Source organism: Tarenaya hassleriana, unplaced genomic scaffold (assembly GCF_000463585.1).
Source record: "Tarenaya hassleriana unplaced genomic scaffold, ASM46358v1 Cleome10, whole genome shotgun sequence".
In the NCBI taxonomy this organism is placed as follows: Eukaryota; Viridiplantae; Streptophyta; class Magnoliopsida; order Brassicales; family Cleomaceae; genus Tarenaya; species Tarenaya hassleriana.
In genome coordinates, this window is record NW_010960188.1 from 1600895 (window position 1) to 1622025 (window position 21131).

General features: G+C 39.4%; 5 protein-coding genes across 5 annotated transcripts; 4 read left to right on the forward strand and 1 right to left on the reverse strand.

Moving 5' to 3' along the window:
* The first annotated feature begins 1041 nt into the window (after window positions 1-1041).
* On the forward strand, window positions 1042-4214 carry LOC104800405 (transcription factor DIVARICATA-like). Its single transcript, XM_010523203.2, has 2 exons — window positions 1042-2165; window positions 3496-4214. The coding sequence occupies exons 1-2, from the start codon at window positions 1789-1791 to the stop codon at window positions 4010-4012; spliced, it is 894 nt and encodes a 297-aa protein (XP_010521505.1). The 5' UTR covers window positions 1042-1788; the 3' UTR covers window positions 4013-4214.
* A 391-nt stretch (window positions 4215-4605) lies between these two features.
* Window positions 4606-13066, forward strand: LOC104800414 (probable manganese-transporting ATPase PDR2). The gene is made up of 22 exons (XM_010523212.2): window positions 4606-4804; window positions 5076-5370; window positions 5460-5552; window positions 5956-6158; window positions 6329-6401; window positions 6492-6664; window positions 6745-6916; window positions 7272-7376; window positions 7470-7580; window positions 7676-7762; window positions 7836-8018; window positions 8167-8217; window positions 8300-8425; window positions 8708-8787; window positions 9245-9353; window positions 9456-9584; window positions 10020-10085; window positions 10186-10257; window positions 10737-10888; window positions 11186-11297; window positions 11377-11493; window positions 11638-13066. The coding sequence occupies exons 2-22, from the start codon at window positions 5122-5124 to the stop codon at window positions 12727-12729; spliced, it is 3555 nt and encodes a 1184-aa protein (XP_010521514.1). The 5' UTR covers window positions 4606-4804; window positions 5076-5121; the 3' UTR covers window positions 12730-13066.
* Window positions 13067-13623: 557 nt separating this feature from the next.
* On the reverse strand, window positions 13624-14186 carry LOC104804594 (auxin response factor 7-like). The gene is made up of 3 exons (XM_010528911.1): window positions 14110-14186; window positions 13934-14024; window positions 13624-13837 (listed from the first exon to the last, which is right to left on the reverse strand). Exons 1-3 carry the CDS (start codon window positions 14183-14185, stop codon window positions 13624-13626), a joined length of 381 nt encoding a protein of 126 aa, XP_010527213.1. The 5' UTR covers window position 14186.
* Window positions 14187-14193: 7 nt separating this feature from the next.
* Window positions 14194-17214, forward strand: LOC104800427 (protein DYAD). The gene is made up of 8 exons (XM_010523222.1): window positions 14194-14285; window positions 14589-14957; window positions 15040-15405; window positions 15488-15545; window positions 15641-15724; window positions 15869-16209; window positions 16306-16411; window positions 16786-17214. The coding sequence occupies exons 2-8, from the start codon at window positions 14632-14634 to the stop codon at window positions 16876-16878; spliced, it is 1374 nt and encodes a 457-aa protein (XP_010521524.1). The 5' UTR covers window positions 14194-14285; window positions 14589-14631; the 3' UTR covers window positions 16879-17214.
* Window positions 17215-18322: 1108 nt separating this feature from the next.
* LOC104800436 (calcium-dependent protein kinase 12) lies at window positions 18323-21114 on the forward strand. The gene is made up of 7 exons (XM_010523234.1): window positions 18323-19056; window positions 19579-19722; window positions 19825-19977; window positions 20070-20185; window positions 20281-20448; window positions 20538-20762; window positions 20863-21114. The coding sequence occupies exons 1-7, from the start codon at window positions 18528-18530 to the stop codon at window positions 21001-21003; spliced, it is 1476 nt and encodes a 491-aa protein (XP_010521536.1). The 5' UTR covers window positions 18323-18527; the 3' UTR covers window positions 21004-21114.
* Window positions 21115-21131: the final 17 nt, after the last annotated feature.

A 21131-nucleotide genomic window follows, 5' to 3' on the forward strand; every position in this document is an offset into this window, starting at 1 on the left:
TAAATTTCTAATTTTTGGTCAAATATATATACATATATATTTGTATATATATTAAGTTTGTAATTTAAAATTTTAAATATACAAATATATACATATATACATACATATATATATATATATATTTTATCAAATATCTATACATATATATATTTGTATATTTATTAAGTTTGTAATTTTAAATTTTAAATATACAAATATTTAAATCAAATATATAAATTTTCATATATAAATTTATATATATATATACATATATATTTTTATCAAATTTTTAAAATGATGATATGGCGTTGACGTGTCAACTCAGTCAGCGTCATGTCAGCAATCTATCGTGCCACATCAGTAAAAAATTTTGTCAAACAAGTCAAAGGTTTTACATGGAAGAAAATTGTAAGTTTGTAATTTTTGTACAAGTTTTGACCAGATTCAAAATTTTTTTGTGGGAGATTACAAGTTTAAGATTTTATATGGAATATTTTTACAAGTTTGGAGTTTTTTTTGTGGATTAACCCAAGATAAAACCACATGGACTCCAGCAATCTTAGATTTGTTTTTGTTTCCTTTTAAATTACCAAAATTAGTAAGTATGACCCCCGTGAGAAACACTTGGTCTTAAAATATCGATTTTAATTGAGATTTACCAATTATAACATCATACCAAATTGTGGTTATATTTGTGATGTGAATTGGGATCAATATGTTACCAATTCACGAGGTCAAACACAATATTCTGGTACGGATTTGTTTTTATTTAAGATTTCCATATCGAATTCAACCTCCTAAACATATCATAATATATCATTACTTATGCACGTTTGTATTCATATATAAAAAAGTATAAAATCTATTTTATCTTTTTAGAATGCCCATAATATAAAGTTTACATATAAAAAAAGATACTTTTTTGTTTTATATTTTATATATTTTAATTTTTACTATACTACCTTATACAAACATATATATGTATATCACTCAATTTGTACTATATATTTATATCGAGAAGGAGATAATATGATGAGCGGTGAAAAATGTAGTTGTCATGTAGGCGCTTATGGTTAACACTGTTTTTGTTTGAACTTTGGCAATGGAGATTTGATCTCTCTCTCTCTCTCTCTCTCTCTCTCTCTCTCTCTCTCTCTCGCTTCTGGTTTTTTCCTCTCCCTGTCTCTCACTTGTCGCAATCCCTAGAAACCCTCCTCTAAAAACCCCTAATTTCCTACAAAGTCGCAATTGTCTGCCAATCTCCATCCTCCCAACTTCAACCGCCATTGTTGCTTCTCCTCGCTACTTGTCCTCGTTGTTCAGTTCGATAAGATAAGATAATTATCCCCTCGTTCTCAGGCCGATGCTCTTGTCTTTTTGTTATCTCTTAGTTCGTCAGTACAGCCCGGAAATACCTCTGAAGCTTTGAAGTTGAAGCTTGCGAAAGGCGGTGAAAATCCCGATTTAATCTCTTCGTGCAGTGAATTCGCTGTTATTTTCTTTCCGTTTCTCTCTTTTTTTCCTGATTCCACCCGCAAGGTGTGGTATGATTTGGATTTAGTTCAAATCTTAGACTCTACTGATATTTACTGAGGTTTAGCAATTCTTGGGAAATCTTGGTTCTTGTTGATTTTGGCTTTGGTTACTCGGGTTGTATCAAGCTTATCATTTTGCCATACCTGCTGTTTGAATAGTTTGAGCTTGTGGAACTATAAAGATTCGATTTTTGTGGAAGCCCTGGTTTACATTCCGAGTTTTGGAGGGGCATAAGGTTGTTATCTGTGGAATTTTGGTGGGTTTGCTTGGAAAATGACTGTGGATGAAGTCAGTGGTAGTTCTACATGGAGTAGGGAGGATGATATTGCTTTTGAGAATGCTCTTGTGACTCATCTCGATGAAACTGAAGATCGGTGGGAGAAAATCGCGGCGGATGTTCCTGGGAAAACTCCAGATCAGATCAAAGAGCATTATGAGCTTCTAGTTGAAGATATTAATAAGATCGAATCTGGATGTGTGCCTCTTCCTACTTACAGTTCTCCGGAGGGTTCAAATGGCCATGCGGGTGAAGAAGGAGGAACTGGTAAGAAGGGTGGCGGCAGTCATGGGGGTGACTCCAACCACGGCGGTAAATCAAAGCCAGAGCAAGAACGGCGGAAAGGGATCGCCTGGACAGAGGATGAACACAGGTGACAGTTTCTTACATTACTAAATCCATTTGTGATTTCCTTGTTGATTTCATAATGCGTACAAGTTTTGACGAGTTAGTGCTCCATATGTTCTGATTGTGTTGCATTGTTTGCCTGCTGCGTTTATTTGTCTGTATGTCTGGAATCTGGATCTGGAATTGATAGGTACGCTTGCTTGAATACAGTTGTCAAATTTGTAAATTGCTTAGAAGTAAGAAGCTGACTTGTATAAAAAAAACAGCCAGTGCCCTTTCTGGTTCTTGATCTTGATCAGCCCTTTTCCCTGAATTCGAATGAGAAACGGAAGGCAGATTTTGCTTTAGGGTATGTCTCCTGCTGTAACTGTAACACTAGGGCTGTCTGAAAGAAAAATGGGTTAGCAGATGGAAAAAGGCTTCTAATTCTATGTTTGTTGTGACCCATTCCTTTGAAAATTTAATCAGTATGGGACGCAGAAACTTGGTTTCAGAAATTCGTCTCTCTCTCTGTCTCGGTGTCCTAGCTGCAATATCGGGACTCTGGGACCATTTTGACCATCTTTCTACCACTTGTAGAAAGTGAAGATATATGCCCGTATATGGTGGAAACCTTAGAAAGTGACGGGAACATGGCAATCTATCTGTCCACCTATATTATTGGGGAACCCAGCTTCTCTTGGATTCTCTTCCTGTGGGGAGGGGAATAATAAGAATTTGCTTAAAAGTTCAATTTCTATTTTGTTCACTTTTTAGTGTGGAAATGGTTGAGGATATGTAGGCATGGGTCGGGTACCTCGAAAAATTTTGCGGTACTAGAACCCAGACCCAAAGGCTCGGGTACCCGAGAAAATACTCGAGTTTATTCTTGGGTGATATCTGTGTGTGAAGTCATACAGTAAGTTGGACAGGATTAGAAAATTCAGAGTTTGGTATAGAACTAGGAGACATAAGTTGTAGATCTAAGCACTTGAACAAGAATTCATACCCGTTGCTACAATCTTAAGTGCAAAATCGGTAAACTGAAATTTGTAAGGGGTTGACCTGTCTCCTAATGCGAAGTAACCCGGGTGGGGTTCTATATGCTTTTCTGCCATTCTTTCTGCGATTAGCCCATACAGGAAAGAATTAAAATGAAACTGCTGCCTTGAGTCTGCATTTTGTTATAAAACATACTCTGTATTATGCTGTTTCCTTCCCGTCATTTTCATCACAAGTTTTAGCGAAAGAAACCAAGAGTTGGCACTGTTTGTTCTTCCTATCTTTCATAAAAGCTATATTTTACGAAATTTGGTACCTACGTCTATAGCTTTGATGGAATACTTATTTGGTTTCCTATTCTTGTTTGGAAACAGGCTATTTCTTCTGGGTTTGGATAAGTACGGAAAAGGTGACTGGCGCAGCATTTCTCGTAACTTTGTGGTGACAAGAACTCCCACCCAAGTTGCGAGCCACGCCCAAAAGTACTTCATCCGTCTCAACTCCATGAACAAGGACAGAAGGCGATCAAGCATTCACGACATAACCAGTGTCGGGAACGGGGACATCTCATCACCACAGGGACCAATCACAGGTCAGAACAACAATGGCGGGGCAGCTGGTCCAGTGGGCGGTTCCACAAAGTCAGCCAAGCAAGCTGCCTCTCAACCAACTCCAGGCCCACCTGCCATGTATGGTGCACCCACCATAGGCCAACCAGTAGGTGGACCGCTTGTTTCAGCCTTGGGCACGCCTGTGAACCTCCCGGCTCCAGCCCACATGGCTTACGGTGTCCGCGCTCCTCCAGTCCCTGGCTCAGTGGTTCCTGGTGCACCCATGAACATGGCTCCAATGCCATACCCGATGCCACATGCACCCACAACTCATAGGTAACAAAGCCAGTGTAATGCCTTATCGTTAGGTGTAAGATTTGTAAAGGATAGTGAAACATTCTGTTCTGTGTTGGGGTTCAAGAGTGAGTTTAGCTTTTTTGTTGAATTCTGGGGGTTTGAATAAGAACATGATTATTAGTTTCAGACATCAAAGATTTGTGTTTTTATGGGGAAAAAAAATAAAGACAAACCTTTCCTCTTCATGCTTTTTTGTTCTGTCTCTTACCTCTCTTCTTGTATATGTAAAAACTCTGTTCTCCATGGCTGTCACTGTTGATTGAGCAATAATATATCAAACCTTTCAAAACCATGTACACTTGTTTGTGTTCATGTCTTTTTCACGCGTGTTATCATTTATTCTTCTTTTGTTCCTTTCACTTAATTGTATAAATCTGAGTATTTGATTGTATAGGGGAAAAAAAATCTAATCACAAAACGTCAAGAACGAAGTTGTCAGGGGTAAATCGTGATAAAAAAAAAATATCTAGGTATTTCTTGTAAATAGTAAAAAATGTAGGGAGAAAAATATTAAAACTTGAAACTTGTTACTGGCGAGTGAGTAACACGCGAGCCGGAGCGTCTAGTACCCCCGATACCGTAGTAATCGCCTAATCGGACAGAGACAAACATCATTGGAGAAAACCCTCAGTCGTCGTCGTGAAGAAGCCGGAGTAGAATCTCGAGTTCGGTTACGAGATCTCTCAATCGATTACTCCGAGATTCGGTCTTATTCCCTTGGCATGTGATAAGAAACCCTAATCTCGATCTCTTGTTCCAATCCAACGAATCTCGGGTTTGTCTCTTGCTCCCTTCTTAGATCCGGCTTTTTCTTATGAAATTGTGATCTTTCGGGTAAGGTTTTGATTCGATCGACCAAATGTCCGATGCTTTGATGTAATTAATATATTCGTCGTTAGGCCATAAGCATTTAGGGAAACTGGGGGAATTTTCGATGGGATGAGTTTCTGTCTTTTTGCCGTGTTTTCGTTGAGTGCCAAATTTGGATTTCCTTCGTGGGTTGTGGTTACTAGTCTGCAACGGGAATGCGGTTTTTCTTTGTGCAGAATCGAGGAACGTAGACGACTGGGGTGAACCGGGAGTTGTTTTGAGATGTCGAGCTTTCATGTCGGTGGGAAGGTGGTGGAGAAAGTTGATTTATTGAAGAAGAAACACTGGGCATGGCGCTTTGACGTGTGGCCGTTTGCTATTCTGTATGCTGTGTGGTTGGCTACGATTGTGCCCAGCCTAGACTTCGTAGATGCTGCCATTGTGTTCGGCGGTCTTGTTGCTCTTCATATCTTGGTCTTGCTTTTCACGGCCTGGTCGGTGGATTTCAAATGCTTTGTCCAGTATAGCAAGGTATTGGGTGGGGAGTTCCATCTTGATATAACAGTTGTTTTGGGAACATTTTCGTGTGGTTGTGATGGGTTCACTGTTTTGGTTCTCAGGTTAACAATATTTATCAGGCAGATGCTTGTAAAGTTACTCCAGCCAAATTTTCAGGTTCCAAGGAAGTCGTGCATCTTCATTTTCGTAACCTAGTAAGTTCAATATCTTGTCAATTTTTTTAGTAACTGCTCGTGGTTCTCTGAATGAAAGGGTGCCTCTACAATTAGTGTTTGACTTGTAAAATGGATCCCATGCAGTGTGCATGGTTTTGTATTCCACTCACTCTTTTCATATACTTCTGATCTCTGTTCTCATAACAGTTTTAAAGTTCAATGATTTTTATTTCTTTTACATGATCTTGCACAAGATTTAATCTAGTCTGGCTGTGGTATGGTCTATGGTGTTTTAGTTGTCAAATTGATAGTCATCAGTAAGCCAAACAGTGGATTTGTGCATAGTGGTATATGTATATTGATGTATCTGAGTCCACTTAAAGCTGAAAATGATTGGTTGGTTGAGCCTCTTTCTATTAGGGAATCTCGTTGGTTTTTTCAGGTGACTGGTTCGGCATCCTCCGGAGACGCAGAAGAAATTTGCTTTGATTTTAGGAAACAGCGTTTCATATATTCAAAAGAACGGGGGACTTTTTCTAAGCTTCTTTACCCGACAAAGGAAATATTTGGTCAGTATCTAAAAAGTACCGGTCATGGTACTGAAGCTAAAGTTGCCACTGCCACTGAGAAGTGGGGACGGAATGTGTAAGTTGTCTTGCAAATTTTTCTTTTCATATGCTTGTCTGTCTCAATTTCCAGTGTAAGGTTTGATTGTACAATATTCAGTTGTCGATTCTGGGGTACCTGATCATTTCTAAATGTTTGATTATTTCTTGTTTTTTTATGTAACCTAACAGTGTATCTGCATCTTGCAGATTTGATTATCCACAACCTACATTCCAGAAACTAATGAAAGAACACTGCATGGAACCATTCTTCGTATTTCAGGTGTTATTTTGTTAATCCATGTCTGCTTTTGAGTTTTTGTGTTTCCTAGTTTATTTTACTTAAGTTTCGTGCATTTTCCTCATTTTGTAGGTGTTCTGTGTGGGTCTTTGGTGCTTGGATGAATACTGGTATTACAGTGTGTTCACTCTATTCATGCTGTTCATGTTTGAGTCAACAATGGCAAAGAGTCGGTTAAAGACTCTAACTGAACTAAGGCGTGTTAGGGTGGACAGTCAGACTTTAATGGTGTATCGATGTGGGAAGTATGTTGTCAAATCTAACGTAAGCCTTCTTGAAGATTCGTTTTTGTATTACTGCTATGTCTGAATAAAGTATATTTTAGGTGGGTGAAACACTCGGGTACAGAGCTGCTGCCAGGGGACGTCGTATCCATTGGAAGACCTACTGCTCAGACAGGAGATGATAAGACAGTACCAGCAGACATGCTTATACTTGCAGGAAGTGCTATTGTCAATGAAGCCATCTTGACGGGCGAGTCGACTCCCCAGTGGAAGGTAACATACCTTTTCTTTCTAATCCCTGCCTTTGTTTATATTCATTTGACTTCTTATCAAAATACACGTTCTCAAGATTTGTGGGTGCATATTCCTTTTTTTTCCTGCCAAATTACTCTACTGTGATTCTGATTTCTCTATTTATTGGTAACAGCCTTTAGCACACCACATATTTTTTATGTTTTTCTCGATAATAGTTTTTATCACATTGTAAGAGTCTTACCTGTTAATAAATGAGCAATGTTTGCTCTACTTTCTAGATCTTTATTTTTATCTTGATAGGTCTTGACACAGTAAATTCCATTTGTCTTGTAACCTACTTTTCGCTGAGATAGTATAGTGTGGTTATATTCAGGTATCAATGGCTGGTAGGGGAGCTGATGAGAAATTATCTATCAAACGGGATAAAAATCATGTTTTATTTGGTGGGACTAAGATCTTGCAACATACAGCGGACAAGGTAATTCTGCATCAGCATCACTGGTATCAGCCATTTCCTCTGTCTCTATTTTTTTTAACTTCCTCTAATTTATACTGAAATGTTTGGATTCAGTCCTTCCCTCTGAAAACCCCTGATGGTGGCTGTGTAGCTGTTGTTCTTCGAACTGGATTTGAAACAAACCAAGGAAAACTGATGAGGACAATTTTATTTTCTACAGAGAGGGTGAGTGATATATTTTCCTCTTTTCTTTAATTTATTGTTGTCCTGTTTGGTGTGCTGGGACCTTATTTATTTTAACTGTTTGATAAAACTTTTAGGTTACTGCAAACAGCTGGGAGAGTGGTCTGTTTATATTGTTTTTAGTCGTATTTGCGGTGATCGCTGCGGGTTATGTTCTTGTCAAGGTATGCTTTTAATCACATGGGTGCTTATGCAAAGAAATATGTTTGTGATGGTGATGAGGGAACTCGTTTTCAGGGTCTAGAGGATCCGACAAGGAGCAAGTACAAGCTTTTGCTGAGTTGTTCACTAATTGTTACTTCGGTTATCCCGCCCGAATTGCCTATGGAATTGTCCATTGCTGTCAATACTTCTCTTATTGCTCTGGCTCGTCGTGGGATATTCTGCACAGAGCCTTTCCGGATTCCTTTTGCAGGGAAGGTAAGCTTTGCAGTATCCAAGAATCCTTTTAGCCTCATTTGGTTATTTGGCGGACTTTTAGAAATCCAGGAGTCAGGAGATAAAGAATTGGTATTTTGCTTGATTATCTTATTTACTTAAAAGTGTCACATTTTTCTATTGCCAACAGGTTGATTTGTGTTGCTTTGACAAGACTGGAACCCTAACATCAGATGACATGGTATGTTCTGGTGAAAGTGTTGTTTATGATGCTTGCTTGGTTATGTTTTCTGTAAGAATTCTTTGTAATTGCTGCTGTACAGGAGTTCCGAGGAGTTGGGGGTTTGTCTGATTGTGAAGAATTAGAGACTGAAATGAGTAAAGTTTCTGCTCGCACCCTGGAGATCCTGGCTTCATGTCATGCATTGGTGTTTGTCGACAACAAGCTGGTATGTCTATTCAATTTCCCGATATTCCTCTTCCTGCTTTTGAGATCCATTCTTGTGCGACTCCATTTTTCGGGAGTTTTGAATTATGTTTCCCCACTCTTTTAAACCATTTTTGCTTGTACTGATATTTACTTGATTCCAAAAGATGCAAACTTTTCTGTTACCTTGGAAAGGTTGAATGAATTAAGACTACATATGTGAGGTAGGATACATTTGTCTCATGGTCATCTTTCTGAAATGTCCTGTACTGTTATGTGTCTGCTCTGTTCTGTGTACTTATAGGTTGGTGATCCCCTTGAGAAGGCTGCGCTTAAAGGAATTGACTGGAGTTACAAATCTGATGAAAAAGCCTTGCCAAAAAGGTCAGTGTTATCATTTTTATTTATTGTCCTATAACTTTGATCCTTTGCATTTGTGTTCTTATTAAAATCCAATTTAGTTCTAGTTAATTTTGTTTCAGTATGTATACTTGCGAGTACTATGCTTACAGATTTGGAGAATAAAGGCCAAGTTTTGGGACTCACCTCTCCTGTAATTCGTCACTCTATGATTTTACTTCCCCATTACTACGTTAATATTGTTATCATCGACACCACTCTGCTCCCCCTATCTAAATGACTGATATCGTAAGCCTACACATAGGTTGCATTATGCGTAGAAGCTTCTAATTGATCAAATCTCATGTTTGGTTTGTCGGTATGAGGCCACAGTGCTGGCATCTCAGCAAATCATTAAGAGTTAATTGAAAAGTGACATTTCAAGAGCCTTTCACGTGAATGACAATAAGCGTTTACATTTGTTATCTGTTCTCAACTGCAGAGGGAATGGCAACGCAGTGCAAATTGTGCAGAGACACCATTTTGCTTCCCACTTGAAAAGAATGTCAGTTATTGTTCGTATCCAGGAGGAATATTTTGCTTTTGTGAAGGTCTGCTTGAGACAGCAATCTTTGTGCACTCTTCTTTTCATTAGGAACGACATCACTGTTTTTTATGCTAATACTTAAATCCCTTCACGATATTTTTGTCAGGGAGCACCTGAAACAATCCAAGATAGACTTGTGGATGTACCAGCAGCATATGTTGAAACCTATAAGAGATATACTCGCCAAGGATCCCGTGTTCTAGCCCTTGCATTCAAGCCACTTCCTGATATGATGGTATTTACTGACGCTCCCACTTATGGACTTACTGGCATGGTCAAAGAAGAGCATGATTCATATTGTTTTGTTTTGAGTTTCAATCTTCTAAATAATTGTTTCTGTGGTATTTTCTGGTGTTGGATCATACACTGTCACCCCTTGCCTTAACGTTTTTTCTTCTTCCAGTGGTGCCAAATCTTTGGTTTATCAAGGTTTATGTGTGAACACTACATGTGCAATTTAAAACTAACAATTTTGTCTTCTCCATCCGAAGTATGAATTCCATAGTTACGTCGCTGGAACCGATTGTCTGTCTCCGCGCTTACTGTGAATTTACTCTTACCCTTGTTAACAATATGAATATGCCTGCATTTTCAGAGTCTGAATTAACGATATCTATTTACCTGCTAGCTTAAGTTGTTATCTTAAACATATTCTTTACATAATGACCAGGTTAGTGAAGCCAGAAACATGGACAGAGATGCAGTTGAGAGTGGCCTTACTTTTGCCGGATTTGCGGTAATGACCAAACAATTTATGCTCTTATGCAGCTATGTTTACTTCTGTGCATTTTATGCACTTACTGTTGATACTGAATAACTTTTACTATGCATCTTAGGTCTTTAACTGCCCCATTAGAACTGATTCAGCTACCGTTCTGTTGGAGTTGAAGAATTCATCTCATGATTTGGTAATCGAAATTCTGTCTCTTTTTCGATGCATGTGCCTGTATATCTCAGTAGATCTCCATTTTTATGTGGTTTCTTCCAGTTTCCTTCTGTTTTGAACTCATATTCTTTTGGTTATTGTAATTCCTTTTCCTACTTGTGTTTGAGGCTTCAGTTGTCTCACCGATGCTACCATTGTGATAGGTTTCTTCCAATGCATAGAATAGGCTACACAGTTCACATGGATATTTTAATATCTCCATCATGGGTTGCTCTAGTGGCAGTCCCTTTACATTTTCCTTTTCCCCTTGTATGGGGAAGAAGTGATTTGCGGGTGTATAACATTCTGTTCGTATTTTGCAGCTCATTTTTCAATTAAAAATATTGTCCTTCTACCATCTTTTTGGTGGTTGCTCAACGTTCTTAAGAATGCTAAAATTTTCGGTTATTGAGCCTGGAAGGGTTTTCTGAAAACTCTTCTTGCTTTTTTTTTTTATTCCAGACGATGATAACAGGTGACCAAGCGTTGACTGCTTGTCATGTTGCTAGTCAAGTGCATATAGTATCAAAGCCGATACTGATTCTTAGTGCATCAAGGTCTGGTGATGGGTATAAGTGGATGTCACCTGACGAGAGGGAGATCATACCCTACAGGTTTAAGCCTCTTTTAAAATAAGTTTCTTTAGGATTCAAATGATATTTTTATCACTCATCTTGTATTGATGTTCAGTTTTTTTTATGTGACACCAACATTGTGGATTGTGGTCGAGTCTCCTAGTCTCCCTTTGTGCTTTTTCAGAATATGCGTGTGTTGATTTACTAGTGATCGAAATATATTTCTTTATTTGATGCTCAATCGCGTAGGAAAAGCAACTCGATACTGTCCTGTTCTTGTGATGTTTTTTTTCTGCATCTTTGGCTGAGAAAAGATGGTATGGTTCTCATTTTCAGTGACAAAGAGGTTAACGTCCTCGCTGAGACCCATGATTTATGCATTGGAGGTGACAGCATTGAGATGCTACTGGCAACTTCTGCTGTTCTACGAGTCATTCCATTTGTTAAGGTTAAAAAAACACCTCATTATCTGTCTCTCGGTTTCTTTGTTCCTAGATACTCATATAATTTAACCATTTGCGATTCAGGTTTTTGCAAGAGTTGCTCCGCAACAAAAAGAGTTGATCTTGACCACCTTCAAAACAGTAGGAAGGGTAACTTTGATGTGCGGTGACGGGACAAATGACGTCGGAGCTTTGAAGCAGGTAACTGATAATAGGAAATTCTCTGGACAAATATAGCTTTAAAGTGATGGTTGATGCCAAATTGATTACAAGGGAAACCATAGTTTTGCTGGATAGATCTTTGCGTTTTTCTTCTCATTTCTTTCACTTGATTCATGATTTTAGGCTCATGTTGGCGTTGCCTTGCTGAATGCTATTCCTCCCTCACCAAGTGGAAGCTCTCCATCAGAACCATCTAAAGATGATAACGCGAAGTCTAAGTCCAGAAAACCGAGAGCAGCGTTAGAGGCAGCAGACAAAACTGCTAACCCGAGCAAAGAAGGGTCATCAAAGGGAAAGATGGTCACAGCTCAAAATCGCCATTTGACTGCTGCAGAAATGCAAAGACAAAAGCTAAAGAAGATGATGGAAGAACTAAACGAAGAAGGAGATGGCCGCGCAGCTCCGGTCGTGAAGCTCGGTGACGCATCAATGGCATCACCTTTCACAGCTAAGCATGCATCAGTTGCCCCAACCACGGACATAATCCGGCAGGGACGTAGTACTCTAGTGACCACTCTTCAGATGTTCAAGATTCTTGGTCTGAACTGTCTTGCCACGGCCTATGTCCTTAGCGTCATGTACTTGGATGGCGTCAAGCTCGGGGATGTCCAGGCTACGATCAGTGGAGTATTCACTGCCGCCTTTTTCCTGTTCATATCTCATGCCCGACCGCTTCCAACACTCTCAGCCGAGCGGCCCCACCCGAGCGTATTCTCTCTCTACCTCTTCCTCTCTCTGCTCGGACAGTTTGCCGTCCATTTGATTTTCTTGATGTTTTCGGTTAAAGAAGCGGAGAAATACATGCCAGAGGAGTGCATAGAGCCAGACGCTGCATTCCACCCGAACCTGGTAAACACGGTCTCGTACATGGTGAGCATGATGCTTCAGGTGGCTACGTTTGCAGTGAACTACATGGGTCATCCATTTAACCAGAGCATAATGGAGAACAGACCGTTCTTCTACGCACTCATGGGGGGTGTAGGGTTCTTCACGGTAATCGCCTCTGATCTATTCAGGGACCTGAACGATTCGCTAAAGCTCGTGCCTTTACCTCCGGGTATGAGGGATAAGCTCTTGCTCTGGGCGGCTCTTATGTTTGTAATCTGCTACTCGTGGGAACGGTTGCTCAGGTGGGCGTTCCCGGGTAAGATTCCTGCTTGGGAAGAGAGACAGCGAGTTGTCGAGGCAAATCTGGAGAAGAAGAAGAAGGTCTGAGACTTGATTGATAGCGAATGGACCGAATTAGAGAGCAGCAGAAGCAGATGCAGATGCAGAAGCTGCACTTTTGATAGGATGGGTGGATACAGGCAGAGTCATCATAGAGGTTACTTGCTTTCAGATTTTAATCCATGTTTTTGTGTTAGCTCAAAGAAGGGAATCTTGAAAATGCCTTTACTCTTTCAAGACATTAATGCGTTCTCTTATATATATAGACATTGTATTTGATTTTGGCAAGACATTAGCATACTCTTGCAGTTGCTGTTTTGAAACCTCATTTAAGCTGATTACATCAAACATTGAATTGGCCGTCTCATGGGTCACTATTCTGATTTGTATTTGTAATTAGGGACCATCATTTCGGATTTCGGTTCTGATATTTTAGAAAACTGTAACCATTCGGTTTTATATCGAATTTGGTTCAGTTTTATTTTATTTTTGTCAAGTATATTTTGATTTTTGTTGATTAATACTCAGATAAAAAAATCGATTTTTCAATTACTTTTTATTTGTTTTAGTTCAGATTTGATTTTGAATTTTAAAAAATTCACAATCACTCGATATTACGGTTGTACCTTGTTTGATTAGATTTAATTTGATATTTGGTTATTAACGAAATTAGTCATATCTATTTGTAACATTCACCAAAAAGCATCGATTTAGTTAGAATAATAAATGGAGTAAATAGGAAAAAATGGCAAAACCAATTTCTCTTGGACCTCAGCGTGGAAACTTTTTATAAGGAAAAAAACATAATTTCCCATAAATAATTATTATTTAAGTGAACGCGCTGAATATTCAGAAGATTTATATACGTGTCGCGATAACAGAGGCTGTGCCCCCTCGCAGCATTTGAATTTTACCAAAAAAATAATAAAATAACATTTAAATTTAAGGGAAAGGAGGTTTAGGGATTTTAAAAAAGGTATGTAGAAACAACCTCGGATTATAAAATATTGTGAACGGACTGTTATTAGTGGCAGCGTGAGCTGCAGCGGCAAGAATCCCGATATGCATACTGTCACTTGAAATAACGGATGAAGAAAGAGCGGGCTGTTGTCTATTTGCATGCCTTATACCCAGGAGAAGTTGCGATTTTCCATCTCTATGTTAAAACGGAACGGAGTTGAGCATCCCGAAGACAGAAAAGATCGAAAAGAACGCAGATTTGCTTGGCCGAGCCATTGAACTTAATCAATACCTTATAAAGAGAACAGAATCACCAGCGAAGAGCCTTTTCGTGCTAACGAACACGCTCCAGCCTGTAGTTAGCAGATGCCTTTTTGGTTGACCTGTAGACATCGAAAAATCGAAAACTAAGAAACCGGGGATCTAAAAAAGACATGTAACATGAGAATTTCTAAACACGGGAAATACCTCGATAAATATGTCTGAAAGTCCACGAACTCTCATGAATATCTTTAGCAACGAGCTCCTGAGCAGGCGGTTGCATCGGGGAAAGATCGTGACTTCGTTGAGTTTTCCCCCCCTTCTTGTTCATCTTGATCCTCGCCTAAATCGTCTTTATCTCTCGGATACTAGGAAATCTCCAGGTTTGCGATTTTCCTTTCTCTTTGTTCTTCGCGATTCTTCAATTTGTCTGTGTTAGATTCTCATTGTGATCGTTGCAATTTTGTGTGCTTTGGTCATAATTCTCTGAAAAACTGTCCACCTTGCCTCCTGTTTTGTACGGTGGCGCCAATAAAACCCTAAATTCAGGGTTTTCTCTTTTGGGTTTTGGGGGTTTTCTGTTACTGCATTAGCTTATCTTCTCCATGGAAGTAGGAATTTTTTGTTTTGTTGTATCATTCGGTCGCTTGGTTCTTATTCTCTCCGGTGGCTCATGATTACCATAGCGACGCCAAGAGACTGGATGAGATTTTCAAGCGACGGCTACGTATGATCGAGCTGGAAGACTCTGCCATGCCTGAGCTGGTAATCAGCAAGCAAATCTCGTCAGATGGTGAGAAAGAAGATGAAGGTGCTCAGACTTCAACTATCCGAGTTGAAAAACTGGAGATAAAGAAAGAAAGTTCATTGCTTAACGTCAAGTTAGAGAATGATATCGAGCCTCTTGTCACCTTTGGAGCTCACAAAAGGAAACGTCTGACTCGAAGTCACCCTAAAGGAGCAAAATTCTGTAGAACTGCAGGACAGAAGGAAAACGGTGCAGATGGCAAGAAGAACAGGCTGACAAATTGTGCAGCGAGATGGTCTGCTAAAAGGTAGGGACCGGATCTCTGTCTTGTCTTCCACAAACACTACCTGTATAAGGTTCATTCCCACTCGAAGTTCATATTTCTGCAGGTTTAAGTCCGCAGAGCAGAACATGATGGATATTATGAAGGAAAAAGGGGCTTCTTTTGATAAGCGAATTTCACGTCAGGAGCTAAGAACTGCAGCACGGCAGCTGATTGGTGACACCGGCCTCTTGGACCACCTACTAAAGCACATTGATGGTAAAGTGACGCCAAGTGGTGTTGAACGGTTTAGAAGGTGTTACAATACAGACGGGACCTTGGAGTATTGGCTCGAGAATGCTGATCTTGTCAAAATTAAACGTGAAGCTGGGGTTCCAGATACTAATTGGGTTCCTCCGTCTTGGTGGAAGGATGCCCCTGGAGAATCTGCTGAGTTGAAGCTGCTTAAGGAAGACGTTGCAAAAATGAAGAGGTACTGTTCTACATTTGTGCTAGTTTTGAGATTTCTGAGTTTGGCGTGCTCCTAAGATTCTGATTTTTTTTCTTTTTACCAGTGAAATCGAAGAACTCTTGTCCCAGCAAAAATTACAAGAGCAGGCTGATGCAAATGAGGTGACTTTTAAGAATAAAGTTTTTCTCTCTCGAAAGAATGCGTTTAGATGAACATATTGGAGTGTAGAGTTATCTTTTTGGTCTTTTTCCCACAGAAAATGTACAAGGATTTGGTTAGCTGGAGGGCAAAGACTGATCAACAAATTACAAAGATCTCAAATTCTTTGACTTCAACTCAGGTATCTGCAGTCCTAAGAGCTGTCCATTTAGGATTGGGAATAAGGCAGCATGTTTTTTATACTAGGATTATGTGTTTGGAGCTGCTTGATCAGGAATTAATTTGGCCCGATAAAGCTATTTCCATATCATTTCCTTTTGTGTAGGGCATTTTCAAGGAATTGATCTCGTGGAAAGATAAAGCAGAGCAGCAGTTGTTGGGAATTTCAAACTCACTGAACAGTCTGCGAGCTTTAAATGATTGTGCTACCTTTAGTCCAGCTCCAGAAAGATGGGAAGATTGGTTTCAGAATACCAACTTGGGTGATATTTTAGGGGATGGTTTTGAACCATTGTTTGGTAGTGCTGATTTTATCAACGCTCTACCAGGGGCTGTTATGCAGGAACCCTTCTCAGTGCCACAAAAACCTTCTAAAAGCCCTTTTCAAGATGTTATTTGCTTTGAAGAACAGCCGTTGGTAAATTCTGGAATGCAAACAGCTAAGAGGTTGAACTTTACTGCTTCGACTATTGTCCAGTAGTAAGAGCAGTCTTGTGTGGTTATTTGTCTAACCTTCAGCTTTTGTTTTGGTTGCATAATTAGAGATGCATCTGGAACGTACAGCCAAGATAATGATAACATGGCTCCAGATTCTTCAACCACTACTAACTCAAAATCAGATATCGACACCACGACTATTCTTTCTCAGGTGAGACGGATAAATCTTTGAGGCCTTCGTCAATGTCCAAATTGAAACTATGGCAAGTTGTCTAGCTTCAAGTTCCTCACTTGCACAGGCTTTGCTTCTAGGTCTAATAAGACTACTCTGGGATAGAAATGTTATGGGCAACTTATTTGCAGAAACTGCTTCATATCATCAATCACTCTACTCTCTTTTTGTTCTATTATGTTTTTCCCGGTGCATCAAAGATTACTAGACTTCTCCATATCCACATCTCAATTTCTGCCCTATTTTCATCTACACTTTCACGCAGCGGTGCATATATTGCTTACATGATTTTGAGGATTCATCTATCGCAATCATTTTATTTTGACCGACTCCCCTGGGTTTTCCCTTGACAGGAAATGTTGGAGTTGGTTGCTTGGAAAGCCAACGTGGAACAGCAGCTAACCGAGATGTCAAACGCTGTCATTGCTCTTCAAGGAAGGTGCTAAGTCTGATTCTCTTTAACCATGAGGACAGAAACAGTTGCACAGGTTGTCAGTCAATGAGTTCTAACTATCTCTTTTAACAACGAGGATGGAAACAGATGTACAGGGCTTCTGAAACCAGAAACAAAAGGTAAAATATAAAGATCTAGAAAGTAAGTTAAGTTAACAGGTAGGTTTTGGCTACTGAATCATAGAAAAGTTCTCTCTAAGTTACCTTGTTAGATCCCCAAATTCAGCTGCTACCTATGATGTGGATTTTAGAGGAAGTTTAGAGAGTTGCTCTCTCTTGTTTGGAGAGTTTATATTCTTCATGATGACATGACATTTTTAGTGTTATTAGTGAACTTTTGATATATATATATATATATATATGATCTGATTCCTATCCCCACTCTAGTCTTTTCTTTCCTGAAGAAAGAGAAAAAGCTTGCTGCAGAGTGACTCTTATGGTCCATTTATTTGCTCATGTTGTATGGTTTTCCGAGTAAGGATTCAATATATATATATATATATATATATATATGTATAATCAATAAATATGAGCAAGTCTTGATGTACGTGAGAATTGAATGATGGAAAATAGATAGATTCGAGTGAATATGAATGTCCACGTAAGCATAAGGATATGCTTTGAGGTATAAGTATTGGTGGAAGAGCACATGGTATGGTCAGGACCTTACGTGCATTGGATGCTGACACTGACAAAAAGACAGAGAAAGGCATATAGACAAAGACAACCCTTCGCGTTAACGAGTCATTGATCCTATGGTCGGCGTTTCAGCCGTAACCGGGGGTTTGGGGTATTTGGCTTAACAAATACCCGGATAAGGCTATCGAATATTAACGATAAAGAGATTAGTATAACGAAGCCGAGTTTTGACCTCCGGATCCGGGTTCGGTTTCAATTATTTCATAACGGGTATTGGGATATCCGGTATATTTATTAAAAATTCAAAATATCTTTTATATTAATATTATATAAAAGAAAACATATATTTATTATTTACTAAAATACTTTTATTTTATTTAATTTTTTTATGTTTTCAGTTTATATAAATTATCTAATCGAGTTTTGAATTTTATTTAAGTTTTTTTATTAAATTTTATAAATTATAAAAGTTTTGAATTTTATTTGTATGAGTTCTAATACGATACTGAAAATCTTATTGAATCCGAGTTAAAGGCGAGATCTCATAAAACCAAAATTATGTTTTTGTAAAACCTGTGGTGATGAAACGGAGACGATGTTTTCTAAAAAAGATGATATCCAACCCGTGTCCATCTATCAATAATTGATTCTCATTTTTTTTTTGTTTTTGGAAAATAAATTATTATCACCCTAAAATTCTCTTTATCAACTTTATTACAATTCAATGGAAGTAAACCCAATTTATACATTCTCACAATCTTGTTCTATTTGGGTTTTTTTCCCTTCATTTTCTTTTATTGGCCACGAAAGAATTTTACACAGAGAGAGAGGGGGGGTCAATGGTTTCTGTCTCCTTGCTTTAATGTCCACGAGTCAGTTTCCTTCCTCTCGCAACAGTTACTCTCTTCTTCTTTAATATCTTCTTCTTCTTCCTCCTCTTCTCTGTTGTATATGATAAGGTGAAAAAACAAGGAAAGATCGAGTTTTAGGAAGACGAGCAAGAATGAACAACCAAGCAAGAACCAGGTGGGTTCTTCCATACAAAACCCAGAACCTCGAAGACCATTACAGTCTCGGGCAAGAACTGGGTCAGGGCCAATTCGGAACCACTTTCCTCTGTACCCATATCCAGACCGGTCGAAAACTCGCCTGTAAATCGATCCCCAAGCGAAAACTCGTTTGCCAGGAGGATTACGACGATGTTCTCAGAGAGATCCAGATAATGCATCACTTGTCGGAGCATCCAAACGTTGTCCGAATCGAGGGCGCCTACGAGGACGGGCAGGCTGTTCATCTGGTCATGGAGCTCTGCGAAGGTGGTGAGCTCTTCGACAGGATCGTGAAGAAGGGCCATTACAGCGAGAGAGAGGCTGTGAAGCTGATCAAGACCATTGTTGGGGTCGTGGAGGCTTGTCACTCTCTGGGTGTTATGCATAGAGATCTAAAGCCAGAGAATTTCTTGTTCGGTGGTGTTGATGATGATGCTCCTCTTAAAGCCACTGACTTTGGCCTCTCTGTTTTCTATAAGCCAGGTCTGGTCTGATTTCCTCGTATTGACGATGCTTCTCTGGGTTGTTCTTGTTGCTGCACTTTTTGCACTTGATTCTATGGTGACATGCTTCACTTTTTAACTCATGTCTTGATCAGTTTAGTGTCAAAGCGGGTCTGGTTTTCTTGTTGATCAAATAGGTTTCTATTTCCTGGTTCACCATCCATCTGATTAATCTGCTGAATCTTGTGGCAAGAATCACCGCATCTACTCTAGTTGTCACTACAGTTCTAGGAATCTGTGTCTTATCAACAAGGAAGTAGTTTCTGAAATTCCCATATTACAAGTAATCTCTCTATTGTCACTCTGGTTGTTTTTTTCATTGAGATGATTCTGAACTTGGAAGAACAAGCACTTCATTCTTTCATTAATAGGACTTATCTCTACAGGCCTTGTGCCAACTCTGTTCTTTTTTTTTTCGAAGTAACTTTATATGATAGCTTGAGATGTTCTGAAGATCTTTTTTTACATGAGCTCCATCCGGGTTTGTTAATATTTGTTTCAGGTGAAACATTCTCAGAAGTTGTTGGTAGTCCTTACTATGTGGCGCCTGAGGTTTTACGCAAGCATTACGGCCCCGAATCCGATGTATGGAGTGCTGGAGTTATCCTTTACATTCTATTAAGCGGTGTTCCGCCTTTCTGGGCTGGTAGCTTTCCCGATGAGTTAATAGTGTAGTTCATATGCACATTTTTAACGTTTCACCGAGTGCTTACATTCATCTTTCTCTCATACCCTTTATAATATCCAGAAAGTGAGATGGGAATATTCAGACAGATTCTACAGGGGAAGTTGGATTTCAAATCAAATCCGTGGCCTAGCATTTCGGATAGTGCCAAGGATCTTATACAGAAAATGCTTGACAGGAACCCAAGAAGAAGGCTGACCGCTCATCAAGTACTTTGTAAGCCGGTTACCGCTCATGTTGAGTCCCGTAACTGCCTGAAAAATAGGTACCCATCAGCCAAGCTGAATCAAACAACATCCTTTTGCTAGGTCACCCGTGGATTGTAGATGATACGGTTGCTCCAGATAAACCTCTGGATTGTGCGGTATTGTCCCGCCTGAAGCAGTTCTCTGCAATGAACAAGCTTAAGAAGATGGCCTTGCGGGTAAGTTTTTATGAACAGATAACAGTTACTACTATCAAGAACCTATCTTCTTGTATAAACGATAATTTTCCGAGATGGTTAATTTTCTGTTGAAGGTAATAGCAGAGCGACTTTCGGAGGAGGAAATCAGTGGCCTCAAAGAGCTGTTCAAGATGATAGACACTGATAACAGTGGAACTATCACATTTGATGAACTAAAAGATGGTCTGAAACGTGTCGGGTCAGAACTCATGGAATCGGAGATCAAAGAACTCATGCATGCGGTAACGTGCAACTTCATTTACATATTTTTTCTCTGTCCATATATATCACAACTCCTGCTGAGTTGCTATATTGGCATTCCCTCATGCAGGCTGATATTGACAACAGTGGAACAATCGACTATGGAGAGTTCTTGGCTGCTACCATTCATTTGAATAAGCTGGAGAGAGAGGAGAATCTAGTGACTGCATTCTCCTTCTTTGACAAAGATGGGAGCGGTTATATAACCATCGATGAGCTTCAACATGCTTGCAAAGAGTTTGGTCTGAACGATACCCATCTCGAGGAAATTATCAAAGACATTGATCAAGACAATGTGAGTTATGACCACATCTTTTTCCGTCTGGTTACCTGCTCATGTTTCAAGGCTGCTTGTTTCGTATTTTGTTATGTCGATTGTGTTTGTGTGTGTATAGGACGGGCAAATCGACTATGGGGAGTTCGTTGCGATGATGAGGAAAGGAAACGGCGGTGGTGGAATTGGACGAAGAACAATGAGAAATACTCTCAACTTGGGAACAGCTTTTAGCTTAACCGTGGGTGATTCATCTTCTTAACATTGTTTACATGACTTCTTTTTCAATTTTTTGGTTGGAATTCTTGCTTGAGAACTTTAGCTACAAACATAATACATGTGACCAAACTTGCTAATTATTTGATTTTACTCAGCTTTTCTCTTTGATCT